Source organism: Gordionus sp. m RMFG-2023, chromosome 2, assembly GCF_954871325.1.
Source record: "Gordionus sp. m RMFG-2023 chromosome 2, tfGorSpeb1-WG-v2, whole genome shotgun sequence".
NCBI lineage: Eukaryota > Metazoa > Nematomorpha > Gordioida > Chordodea > Parachordodidae > Gordionus > Gordionus sp. m RMFG-2023.
The window spans coordinates 20,655,429-20,668,595 of NC_088776.1; the positions used below are offsets into that span (position 1 = coordinate 20,655,429).

Here is a 13,167-nt window from a genome sequence, read left to right on the forward strand (position 1 = left end):
ATTAAATGATTCATTATGTTCGCATATAATAAATAAAGTACTAGCCTTGTAAATAAATACACTGAGTAAAATAACTTACTACACCTGAAATTAAGTAGTCTATACAAAAAACTTACAGAAACGAATAACATAAGTATTTGATGTTAAAATATTGGAATATTAAATTGTTTGATTAGATTTAAATGATAAAAATCTATATATAGAACAAATTTATATTAATTATAATTAGGCCTGTGAGCCGCCTCGCCAATATGCCGCTGCAGGTAATTTTTGACCACGCCGACACCGCCGCTAAAAATGTGTCGGCGCTCAATACACCGCCGCTAAAGTAAAAATTTAGCGGTATGATACATATTTTTATTATTAAATAATAATTATGGTATTTATGAATTATAATCAGTAGATGGAATAAAAGAAGTCAATATATATAAAATATCATTAAAAAAGTGAGAGATTTGCCTTAAGATTCAAAATTAGCGGATTGTGAAGATGTAATCGATATCGAAAATAGGAAATGCTTTGAATAGATATCATTTACATCAGATATTTTAGATTTGGATGATAATGATCCATTTTGTAAAGATCGTTTTGGAGTTGATGATGTATATGAGAAAAAACATAGAACCTTAAAATTAAATGTACCTACACGTTAGCATAGTATTTTAATAATGCTAGAAAGTGTGAATGTCAATAATAAAATTCCTATAAATATTCTATTAAATAGAATGGAGAAACCGGATATCATATTATTTAACTCCAATTAGGACTTAGAACATGAACTTTTAAATTTTCTTAGAACCTTCAAAATAACTGTTGAATTTTTATCTGCCCAAAAAGGATATCTTATAAATTTATCCTTATTATTTTGTAGTGAAATTAAAAGTCATTTAATCTTAAAGGATTATGATAGTCCTCCCATGGCATCTCATAAAATATATTTAATAATTTGATCAAAGATTTCCAATAACCGATTTTCAAATAGTATTTTAATACATAAATTACCCTTTGTTTTATTTTTTACTTAGGTGTCAGGACTCAAGAGAACTTTAGAATTCTCGTTTTCAATCTATAAACATAGTGAATAAATATTTAAAGGAAAAAAATATTTATGCAATTTTTATGTCAACACGCCACCTCTCTTTTGCCTTACGTGCACAACCGATGTGAAACCGGAGAAGTTAACTTCAGAATTCGATTATCTTAAGAAATTTTTGGAAGGGAATTATGTCAGGTCCTAAAGGAAGGGAATGCCAAAAAAATAATTATTAGCTACCAAAAATTCATCAATTTATCATAAGAATGTAACAACAAAACTATTTAACTAGTCTAGAAAAAGAGTGTTATTCATTATTTTTGCCTTATTATTTATAGATAAAAGATGCCTTAGATCTATAGGGAAGATAAGAACATTGGATCTTCCTAAACTTTCTATATTCACTAGAAAAGTCCTCTATGTTCCAGCTACGAGCACACATGCGTGTATTTTCCATAGCTGGGCTCACTCTGAACTCTAAAAAAGATCATCATTATCTATAAATCTAAATAAAATAATATTTATATATGATAATTATAACTATAATTTAATTCGAAATTTGCATAATAAAGCATATATTTTATTTTAAAAGCGTTTCCAATAAATCAATAATTTTTTAATTAAAAAATTTAGGTTAGAAAAATAATTGACTCCGTCGCTAGCCGATAGTTTTAAAAATTGAAACACCAACGCCGAAAAGGATGTCGTCACACAGGTCTAATTATAATTATTAGAGATATTAAAAATTTTTTGGCTTAAACCCGCCACTGTCCAGTAGCAAAACTAGGTTTAGCTCGATGATTTTCAAAAAAAGCTTATAAGGAAGAAATTTCAACACTTATTATATTCATTATTTTAATGGTAGCACCAAATTTAAATATTCAGCAAATACTTTCATAATTTAATTTATTCTATTTAATACAAAATATGATAAATGAATATTATGTCTCATCTTCTGAATTTTTTTAATATCTTTCTTATTTTTTAGGTTCATTCCATAATTAAAATATTCAATCAGGTAAATAAAAAAAGGAAGAATAGGAAGGAAATTTAACATCAATATTTTACAGGCCTATATTTTATTGATGAATTTACCATTTGCCTTGCAGCATTCTATTAATTATATCTCATATCAAATAATTACCACAAAACATATGACCACAATTTGTCTCAACAGGGAAGTTAGAATTGCCTAAACATATAGGGCATTGAGAGTCACTATAATATCTTCTAAAATTTGGAGGTCTTAGGATTCTATCATCAAGTGGTGTTCCATCATCATTAAGAATATTATTTTGATTGAGATGATCATTTGATTCTAATGGTAATATTTCATTATGTTCGTGATCAAGATTTGGTTGTATCACTTCTTGATTTAAACTAGAAAAAAAAATACAATTTATAAATTTGAAAAACATATACCTTTAATATAGGCTGAAATTATAGTTAACCACAAAGCGTGAAAGCGTGTCGCTTACAAAATACATAATGTTAAATCAATATTTTAACATTATGTATTTTGCGGGCATAAAAATTGTATGATTTAAATAATGAGGACCAGGCTTAAGAATTTTTGAAAAATTTGGGGGCTGCGTTGTTAATCTCGTCATTCATTTATCAGCTGTTTTTAACAATATTTATAATTTATTAATCTTATAGCAATCTTGTAAAATTCAATTTCGTATATGTTGAATCAGATCTAATGGTATTCTTTCAGATCAAGACTTCTTTATGGCTTACCCAACACCTTTCAAAAATAATCATAATCTAATGGCATTTCAAGGCATTCGACCTGTGAGTTATCAGCTGACTAAATAATTTTATTTTTTTAACATGTGCTCAGTGCTCATTTTTTCAAAAACTACGTAAAAATCCTTTAACCTTACCTAATAAAATTGTAATTTCTTCAATTAATCATGATAAAGAAATTTTTTTAAACAGATTTTTAGAATGGGAAATGGCTCCAATCACAAAACACCTTTTCAAAGGTTGCAGCAATCACACAATTAATAACTAAATTTCCCAGAGAACAATTATTTTAATGATATCAAACTATGGGATTTTCTAACATTTCCTTTTAAATGTCTTGTCCAAAATATATGACTTTTTGACCACATAAAACATAACTTAAGTAATTTTGAATCCCTCCTTTCTTTTTAAGACACAAAATAATGTTGATCTCCAGCGACATTGCAGCAAGATATCGAAAAAAATCGATAAAAGTAACCTAAGAGGATACTGATGGCAAATTAACACCTGTCAATGAGCAAACATTGAGGCTCATTTATAAATGTTACCCTCCTGCCTCTTACACTTCATTACCATGAATGCCTTCAGCCAACCTATAATTTCTCTAATGACAAAATCATTAAGGCCACCAATTGCTTTAACATTCTCAGCTGCTGGCTTCGACAGTTTTAGACCTTTTCATTTGCAATTTCTCCTGAAATCTAATGCACACCTTAAATATACATTCAACATCTTTAAAAAATTTCTGAACGTATTAAGAGATTTGCCTATACAAATAGCTAATCTAATTGCCCAAAAAAACCTGGTGGAGGAATCAGTCCCATAGCCATAGGCTCTATTATCTTTAAACAGACAAAATAATTATACTTCGTATCAAAATAGAAAGATTTGGGATAAAAGGAAGATATGAAATAGCATCACATGCGATATAAATTTACCCATAAAATCCTTCTCCCAATAGTATTCAATTATTGTCAAATTGGACTTTATAAATGCATTTAATAGCTTGTGTCGTGATCATTTTTTAAAATGTTTTTATCAAATGTTCCCCGATTACTCTAAATTTTTAGATACGTGTTATGGCCTTACAACACCTGTTCTATTCAGCACAAATATTATAGACTCCGTCCTATTTTGCCTTGGCATTAAGGACCTTAACCATGATCTTAAATCTAAATTGCATTTAAATATTTGGTATTAACGATGGAACAATTTGTGGTTCTCTTCCTAAAGTAATCGAAGTTTTAAATTTTTTTGAAGCCAATGCTAAAATCATAGACTTATCCTAAACAAAACGAAGACAGAAATTTATTTTTTAGCTCTATCTAGTTACAAAACAGTTAAACTCAATAATTTAACACTTATGGGCTCGCCTTCATCAAACGTCCCTCCATTTGAAGAATATCCAGTCAAATTATTTGATAATATATTAAATATGGACCTAATCCTAAATACCCTCCCATCACATTATAGCCTCTATTTAATTCGCAAATGCTTATATGGTCCAAATATTACATCTCTTTTGTGTATCTTCTTTTTTTTTACTTAAAGAATTTATCGAACGTTTGGAGTCCTTGTTTAAAACCTTTTTGGGAAAATTTTTCAATCTTAATTTAACTCAAAGGTAAAATGGTTGGAGTCAACCTATTATCCCTTCATACCCATTCAGTATCTTTCCTTTCTTTAAACAGCTCGATCTCCCTTAATAATAGATTACTAAATCTGGCCATTGCAATATGGCAAAGTAATTTTTTAAGATGCAGATTTTTCCGATATGATAAATCATAAAAATATCTTTTTACATTTAATTTCAAAATACTACTACATTTATCTATACCCTCCTCCCTTTGAAGACATCCAAGTCTTTCAAAATAATTATAAATTAGCCGGTCATGTTTGGTTGAAAGCTTTGCCTAGTAAAAACATATGGAAACTCAAAACTAATGAACAACTAAGATTTATTCTAGGTCATAGATTCGGCTACAACAGTCGCATACTTGCCTAAATATATTTACGGCTAATGCTAAGGGAAAACATGGGTTAAATAGTATTAAAAGCTAGGGTGGTAAACAACGTTATTCATCAATAAATAAGCTTCTCAGTCAATTCCTAAAAAAGCTCAAATTTATTTTAGAACCTAGCAACCATTCATCAAATGAAGGTCTCAAAACTATCCCATGGAGTATGGGTAAATCTCTCATCTGGGACATGTTACCTTCCCCACAAAAATAAATTGTAACCTATTGATTCAAGCCGAAACAAATAAGATAAACAAATGCAAATTATTGAATAACCTTATTTTTACTCCAATTGCCCCTTTTACCAGTGTACATTTTGCCTAACACCTTTCTTTCTTCAAAAACTTTGGCCCATAAAATATGGATCCACACATGAGGCCAAAGAAATATTTTCTTAAAAAAAAATACAAATTGAAATATTTAAATATAATTACTGCACTTTTTAAGGACTCAATTATGTTTTTCATAAAAATGTGTACCCCCAATCCCCTTAATATAATTTTGTATTTTATATTGTTTTTTTTATATAATATATATTTATAATTTTAAATTGTTAATAAGTACATTTGAAATATCTGAATAAAGATGCTAAAAAAAAATCTGAGACAAGCTGATTTAAAAAAAAGTAATTTGAATTATATCAATTAATCAGTTAAACATTTACTGCTCATATCTTTAATTTACCCTTAAAAAAATTAGCAAAATATAACCTAAATTATTTAAATTTACAAAATTTAACTAAAAAATTCCCTAAACAAAAAATGAAATACCATTATAAATTTCCAGACACAATTGAACAAATTAATAAAACACCGATATTCTTGCATATTGGGAGGGAAGAAAGTTAAATTAATCAAAACTCTACTATTAACAACAATAGCCATGTCTATCCCAGCAACACAAGTTTTGGTCGAAAGAACATTAGAATCGAAATATATTCCATCACTAATGAGATCAAGATTGGATAGATATTATATTTAAATTTTTTATTTAATTCTATTTCTACATATATGTTATAGGAACTATCTAGGATCATCATGGGCTCTTTGAGAATTAAATTTTTTAAAGGATAAGTACAATACGAGATCATCACGTTTTGACAGATATTTTAATTATATATTATTTAATACAAATTGAATTTTTATTTTTACCCCTCTCCAGACCAAGTCCAGCCCATTAAGACCAAAAGTAAATACTATTATTTCAGTCAAAAAAAAATATTTTAATTAGTCTATTTGATACCCATATCAATATTTTATGTTGATAAAAATATTCCTGAGTTGACAACCAGTTGAGTAGATTTTTTGATTAGCTATCGATTGATACCAATATTGGAAATATTTATTTTCACAAAACGTAAAACATGATACTGCATTATCATTCCTTAAATAAAACCCCAAATTTTTTAGGAATCCCTTTAAAATCTGTGATGATCCTGGACAGTTCTGATCCCTTTAAAAATTATTACGATATATATATATATATATCTTTTATGACAACTAAAAATAATAATACTTTACAAGGTTGATAACATTATTGAGATATTTGAAATCAGTCATACCTCATTTTTAATTAAATTGAATACATATATTTAACAAAATAATACATCCCTCTCATTCTAAAATAGGTTAAATTATTTATTTTTTTTATACGTTTTGAATAGCAAATTTCTTTTATTGAAGTAGAAGGATTTTCGGTTTCTACTACAGGTAGATTTGGAGGAGCAACTTCTGTTTAAAGGAATTGTGGTTTCTGAAGTGTCTTTACTATTGAGGTTAGGGTAGTAATATTTTATCATTAAGATTAGAGTCTATTTATAGTATGCATTCTTTCTTTTGATACTCTTTCTCTTTCCTGGATATTTAAACTTGGAATAGTCAAATCTGTATTTCAAATGGTTTATATGTCTTAGACATAAGGCTAAATTTGTTCCAGCTAAAAATGTAATTGGTCCTGTTCTTTTAATGATACCCAATCATTTTCTAAATATTTAGCAAATATTTTCTCTTTACATCTATAAAAAAACCTGGTAATTGAGGTATTCCAGGAGTGGATAAATGAGTTTTAGTAGTTGTCGTGAACCTACTGGTTGAAATTAAATAATTGAAAACGAAGATTGTATTGTTATTTGTTGAGCATTTGATGTGGCGATTAGGACAGCTTTCTCTCATTCATCAATTCCTTTTATAATTAATTCCAAAACTAATTTCTCTCATTATTATATTTTTTAAATCTATGATATTCAGTTATATCACCTATCACTTGTGATAATTTATAAAAAATAAATCTGTCCTAATATGTGGTTTATTTTCTTATAATAATAACTTTTTAAAAGTTTGATCAACTCATACAATATAACGTTTTTGGTGAGCTAAAGATAAATAGTCAGGAGCAGTGGTCACGACCCGATCCATATGGACCGGATAATGGTCCCCAAATAAATAGCCAGTCCAGATCGTGATCCTAAATAAAATGACCGATCTAGCCAGCCTTTTATTTTATTTTGTTAAATCAATTTTCATTTTTTCCTTTTAATTCTTGTTTATCATTTTATTAAATATAAAAGCATTCTATGTTAACAATATCAAGTCAAATCTAAATAATATATTAATTTAAAAGTAAAACATATTTTTGACAAACTTTTCGTTTTCTAGTATATAGCAAAATATAAATGAAGTAAAAAGAAAATAATCACAAAACATAAGGTTTTCTAGAAAAGTAATATAAAATAAAATATACACAAAAAATATATGAAGTGAATAGTTAAGCAAACTTCAATATTAATAAAAGGTCGGTCAAGACTGAAGAATAATCAAAACTGGTTTTGATGTGGTCCTCAAAAAATACTAATCTAGTCCTATCTGAAGACTAATATGGGTGATTCCATGGCAAATCGACTAGCGGATGACCATTTCAAAAATAAATGAAACTTATGTTAGTTATTTATGTTGTAAATGTTAATAAAATCAAAATTTTAGAGAGTTAGATCAACCAGATCCAAAGACATACGCCCTCAAAGTCGAAAATCACACAATATATGATTTCATTAAATCTTGTTTTTTTTAAAAAATACTTAAGATAGAGTAACAAATTATATATCATGGAAAATATTAAAAAATTCCAAGTGTTGTCTTTCCAGTTAAAATATAAAAATTAACAATGTTAAGAAAGGATTTTTTTGGGTGTTGATATTCTCTATATGGGTTTATTACCTATATATTAAACTATTTAATAAAAAATCTCGATAGCCATTTGTGTTTTATTTAATTTTGTTTAAATTTTTATTTTTTATAAATATAAAAATATAATATAGATGGCACTATATTAAAAATCATTATATTAATAAAAATATGTATTATATTGGTATTAAAATAAAAAAATCCATTAAATATAACCAATATGATATCCTGTGGGACAATGTTCAAGCAAACATCCCATACAGATATGATTATTATTAGGATGATATATTGTAAAATAAATATATTTTAAAATTTTATATACAAACTATTATAAAAAATATCTCTTATCTTTTTTGTATTCTATTTTGCGTTTATTAATAGAATTTATATCTGGATGGGTTGCCTGCCTATATATATTGTCCCAGGACATCATATTGGTTATAATAATTTCAATATAATACATTGGGTTGCTTATTACATATCACACCAGGACATCATATTGTATTGGTTATTCAATGGAATATTTTTATTTTAATACCAATATTGTTTTAACATTATCTATATTATTATATTTATATTTATAAAAATAATAACAATTTGTTTAATAAAATTAAAAAACAAAAATGGCTATCAAAATTTTTATTAAATAGTTTAACCCTTCAATACTCCGGTGAAAAAAATCACGTTTATACTTGGGTGGGGTTTAATAGACCCCAATTTCAAATGCATATATCTCCAGTTATATTCATTATTAAGATTTAATATTTGGATATACGATAGAACTAACCTTAAACCTGATAAAATAATTATTTATTTTTATTTCTTAAGTTTAAAAAAAAGATGATGAGGAGTAATATAATTTGTCCCAAAATTTTCTAAAAAAAGCCAACTTTTTTTAAATTTAAAATATCAAATTAAAAAATTAACTTATATATCATATAATCATGATAATTCATAACATGGATCTTTATTCTTCAATATAAAAAAAAATTACACTGATTCATTCAAACATAAAAAAAATACAGAACATTGAAATATGTTAATTTTGACATGTAAAACATTTATTACATAAAGCATTCATGTGTTCTAAACATAAATTTATTTTACATATTTGACAAAAATATTTTGTTTTTTTATCCCTTTTTCTAGGACAAACACTACACCTTCCTATTGAAGGCTTAATATTTATATTTGGTTCCTTGCCTAATATATTATAAATAGAATCTTTCAGGGGTCGTGGCAATCTAATACATTCTTTTCTTAATTCTAAATGTGGAGTAATAAATTCCATAGCTAATTTTTTTATGAAATTATTTCTACTAATTGATATTTTTGTATTTGCTGTGTATATTTAGAAGTGTATAAAAAATTGTTAAAGGCCAACGATAAGATTTTCTTGATATTAAAAAATTTGCAATCATTAGGTCAACCATATCGACCCTCCCCCCTTTAGTCATATTATAAAATGATATGATTTCAGGTTTGAAAAGGTTATTATCATCAACATTTTTATTATGATGCAATGTTGAAAGCATTATCACATTTTTCCTTTTTTGGGGGATATATGATAATAATGTGATGTCTTTGTGAAATCCAAATATACTATTATAAATTTCCTTTCCCTTTGTCATTATAAAATCATTAGGAATTTGTGGTTTATTTTGCCTTGATGTGTCCACTATTGTTAATTTGTGTGTATGCAATAAACTTAATGCAGTATCATAACTTGTAAACCAATTATCCATGGTTAAATTGCGACTTGAACCAGATATTGGAAGAATTAATCTATTTACCACATCTGCTGGTTTATTACTTATTTTATAAGGCCCCTCTTGTTGATTTCCAGTATATATTTCTAAATTAAGTGTATAGTAAGTTTTGAGATCCACCAAGGAATATAATTTTATGCCATATTTTGATGGCTTATTGGGCATGTATTGCCTAAATGGGCATTTACCATGAAATGCTGGAAATCTGCAAAAATCATTGTAATATTTTATAATAATTTGAAAAATGAGTCAATCAGCTGTTGAAAGAATAAAAAAATAACTCCACCAGAAAAAATGTTTATGTTTTCCTTTTCATATATCTCATTCAAAATAAAAGATATTTAAATTTTGTTTAGATAAATTTTATAATTTAGTAGTATATATTTATAATTATAAATATTTAAAAAATTTTTTTTTTAAAGTTACAAATTTACTCTGGTGGGGTCTCACACACCCCAATCAGTCACAAAATGCTTATATCTTAAAAACTACTCAACCTATATGCATGAAATTTGGAATATTGATTCTAAGATATATTTGATGAAGCTACTGAAAAATCCAGATAATAATATTTAACTGTTTTTATGCAATATCATTTCTAGCATTGGGGTTTCATATACCCCACCGGAGTATTGAAGGGTTAATATAAAGTTAATAAATATTTTTAGAGAATATCAACACCTAAGAAAAATCCCTGCTTAACAATGTTAATTTTGTATTCTTACGGGAAATAAGAAAACACTTGAAATTTTTTTAATTTATTTTTCAATGTTTTCCAATGTAAAATTTTAATGGCTATAAAATGATATGTAATTTGTTACTCTCTCTTGAGTATTTTTTAAAAAAAATAAAATTTAATGAAATCACGCATTGTGTGATTTTCAACTTTGAAGATGTATAGATTTGGATTTGGTTGAGCTAGCACTCTAAAATTTTGATTTTAATAAAATATATACCATAGATAATTATCTAGCCAAGTTTAGTTTTAGAGGTAGTCATTCAAAAATCTTGTTTTTTTTGGTTGATTTGATGTGGAATGACCCATATAGATTATTGACCTCTATTTTATTTCAATGTTTGATAATAGAAAAGTTTTTGATCTTCAATTTTATTAAAAGTAAAAAAATACCTTATCTAGGAATTATAGATGCTAATATCCATTTTATCATTATTTTCCCAGTTAAAATAAAATTATGCCATGCTCTTTTTCAATATATACACATAGATTTTTGATCACAACTAATAATACTAATACTTTGAAATACATTAATAAGATAACCTTATTTGTAATTAAACTGTATATTATATATACCATACAATATAATCATTATATAAGTTATAATCACTATTTTATATAAAAATATAAATATAGGGTTAACTTTAAACTGTTTCGTTTGGCTCACACCCTTTTATTTATCAGTAATTTTAAAATTACCCTACTCAATATGAATGGTCGAAGATAATTTCTCATGGAATTATTTTTAATATATTTTGATGAATCATCTTACATGATTTATATGGGTATCTAGCATAAAAAAATATATTTACTGTATAGGTGTATGATTTTACACCATTTCTGCAGTTACTTATATAAGCCTCTATTCTTAATAGTAACAACTATAATTTGTCATATATTCTGATTAAATTTTTATGATAAAAACTCCGTTATTTTTAAATCTTAATATAAAAAAGAGTAAAATTAAATTACTTTGACAATTTCACATATTGTCTTATTCGATTTATATTGTTTATATTTAACGGGTGAACATCAATGTTGTTTCTTCTAAATTATAAATAAATTAGAGCATTTATATATAATAAAACCTTTTATATATTAGGTAGAATAAAACTGGAATTAGGAATAGTAACAAGAAAATACCAAATAGAACTTCATTCCCAATCCCTTCGATCATTACTCGAATAAAACTAAAATATTAGAATTTAGTCAGACTGAGACATTAAAATAAAGTTTTGACAGATATAAATAATCGGTATATACACTAATCTTTATACAAAAAGAATTTGGATATTATTTATATGATAATAGATACTTAAATTATTTTTGTCATTTGAATTTCATATTAAATTTTCCAGCAAAGAAAAAGAACTTAATATAGTAAATATAACTAGTCCTAGTTTATATTTTATTAAAAAGTATTAAATTCTAGAATGAAAAAACAATAATTGTATGTATATATATATTATTTAAAAAAATAATAACCCAACTTAAGGAATCTGTAATTCAAGTGAATTAATCAATTGGATGAAATATAATTAGATTTAAGCAAGTAGGAATAAATTAGGATTAATAGAATTTTACTCGAGTCTGTGGCTGAGATGTCAAATAATTATTTAATTTGCCCTGAGAACTTATTGACATAAAATTTTTCAATTTTTTTAAATATATATATGTTACAATTACATATATGTCATTGATATGTTAGCGGGATTGCATTATTTTTTCAAATTTAAATCATTTTTGAGTGAATTTATTTTAATTAAAAAATTGGATTTTACAGCAAATGTATTCAATCATGTTTGGAATACCAAACCTTTGAATTTCAAACGATTTTGTCATGAACCTTTGAACTTATAATTTATATTCTTTTTCCTATATATTTTTTATATAAATTATGATTGAAAGGTTTCTGGCAAAATTGTCCACAATTCATTAGATAAGTATTGTAAGCATGTTGGATTCCATTTTAGGAATCAGATTTTTAAATTTAAGAAAACCCGCTTAAAAAATGATTTAAAGAAAAATAACACATTGACGGGTGATAATATATGCACACAAAAACATTTTGCTATTATCAAAATATAATCTTTTCACATTTATAGAAATTTATGTTTTTTGATATTTTGAATCCTTAACTCACAATCTAGGGCGTCGCCCTAGCCTAGCTTTCGGCCGGGGAAAGTGTAGCATGGGAATCACAAATGGCACGGAATAAGAGATATCCATAAATCACAAATAGTAGTGCGTAACAAATAGCAATGAATCACAAAATATGCGATATCAAAGTTTTATAAAAAATTAAAATACAATATAGGTATGGGGTAGAGTAGGTAAATTTAAAAAAGAATTTATGTATCGCCATAATATAAATTAGTGTATTATCAATGGCTTATTAATTGAGCAAGAACAATGATAAATAAAAATTATAGATATATTTACTAATAGAATTCAAAATAATAAGTATATTGCGAATAAAGACGAATATTGTTCAGGGAAACAATTCATTAGAATAAAATATTATTCAGAGAGATCAATTAGCAAACTTAAAAAATAAATAGGATCCATGTGAATAGATATAGAATAATATTAAAATTATATAAATATCATACTATGTATTGTTTTCTTGGAATATTACTAAATCCTATTTTAATAAGAAATTAGAAAACCCGGCTTCGTCTTT

General features: G+C 26.0%; 1 protein-coding gene across 1 annotated transcript in view; it reads right to left on the reverse strand.

The window, feature by feature from the left end:
* Positions 1-11,703, reverse strand: part of LOC135923237 (E3 ubiquitin-protein ligase RNF170-like) — a 30,046-nt gene extending 18,343 nt beyond the window's left edge. The window contains exons 1-3 of the mRNA XM_065457882.1: positions 11,573-11,703; positions 11,457-11,531; positions 2,178-2,413 (exon numbers count right to left, since the gene is read on the reverse strand). Of these exons, the coding sequence (XP_065313954.1) occupies positions 2,178-2,413; positions 11,457-11,531; positions 11,573-11,661 (400 nt within the window). The 5' untranslated portion in view covers positions 11,662-11,703. The remainder of the gene's footprint in view (positions 1-2,177; positions 2,414-11,456; positions 11,532-11,572) is intronic.
* Between the last annotated feature and the right edge of the window lie 1,464 nt (positions 11,704-13,167).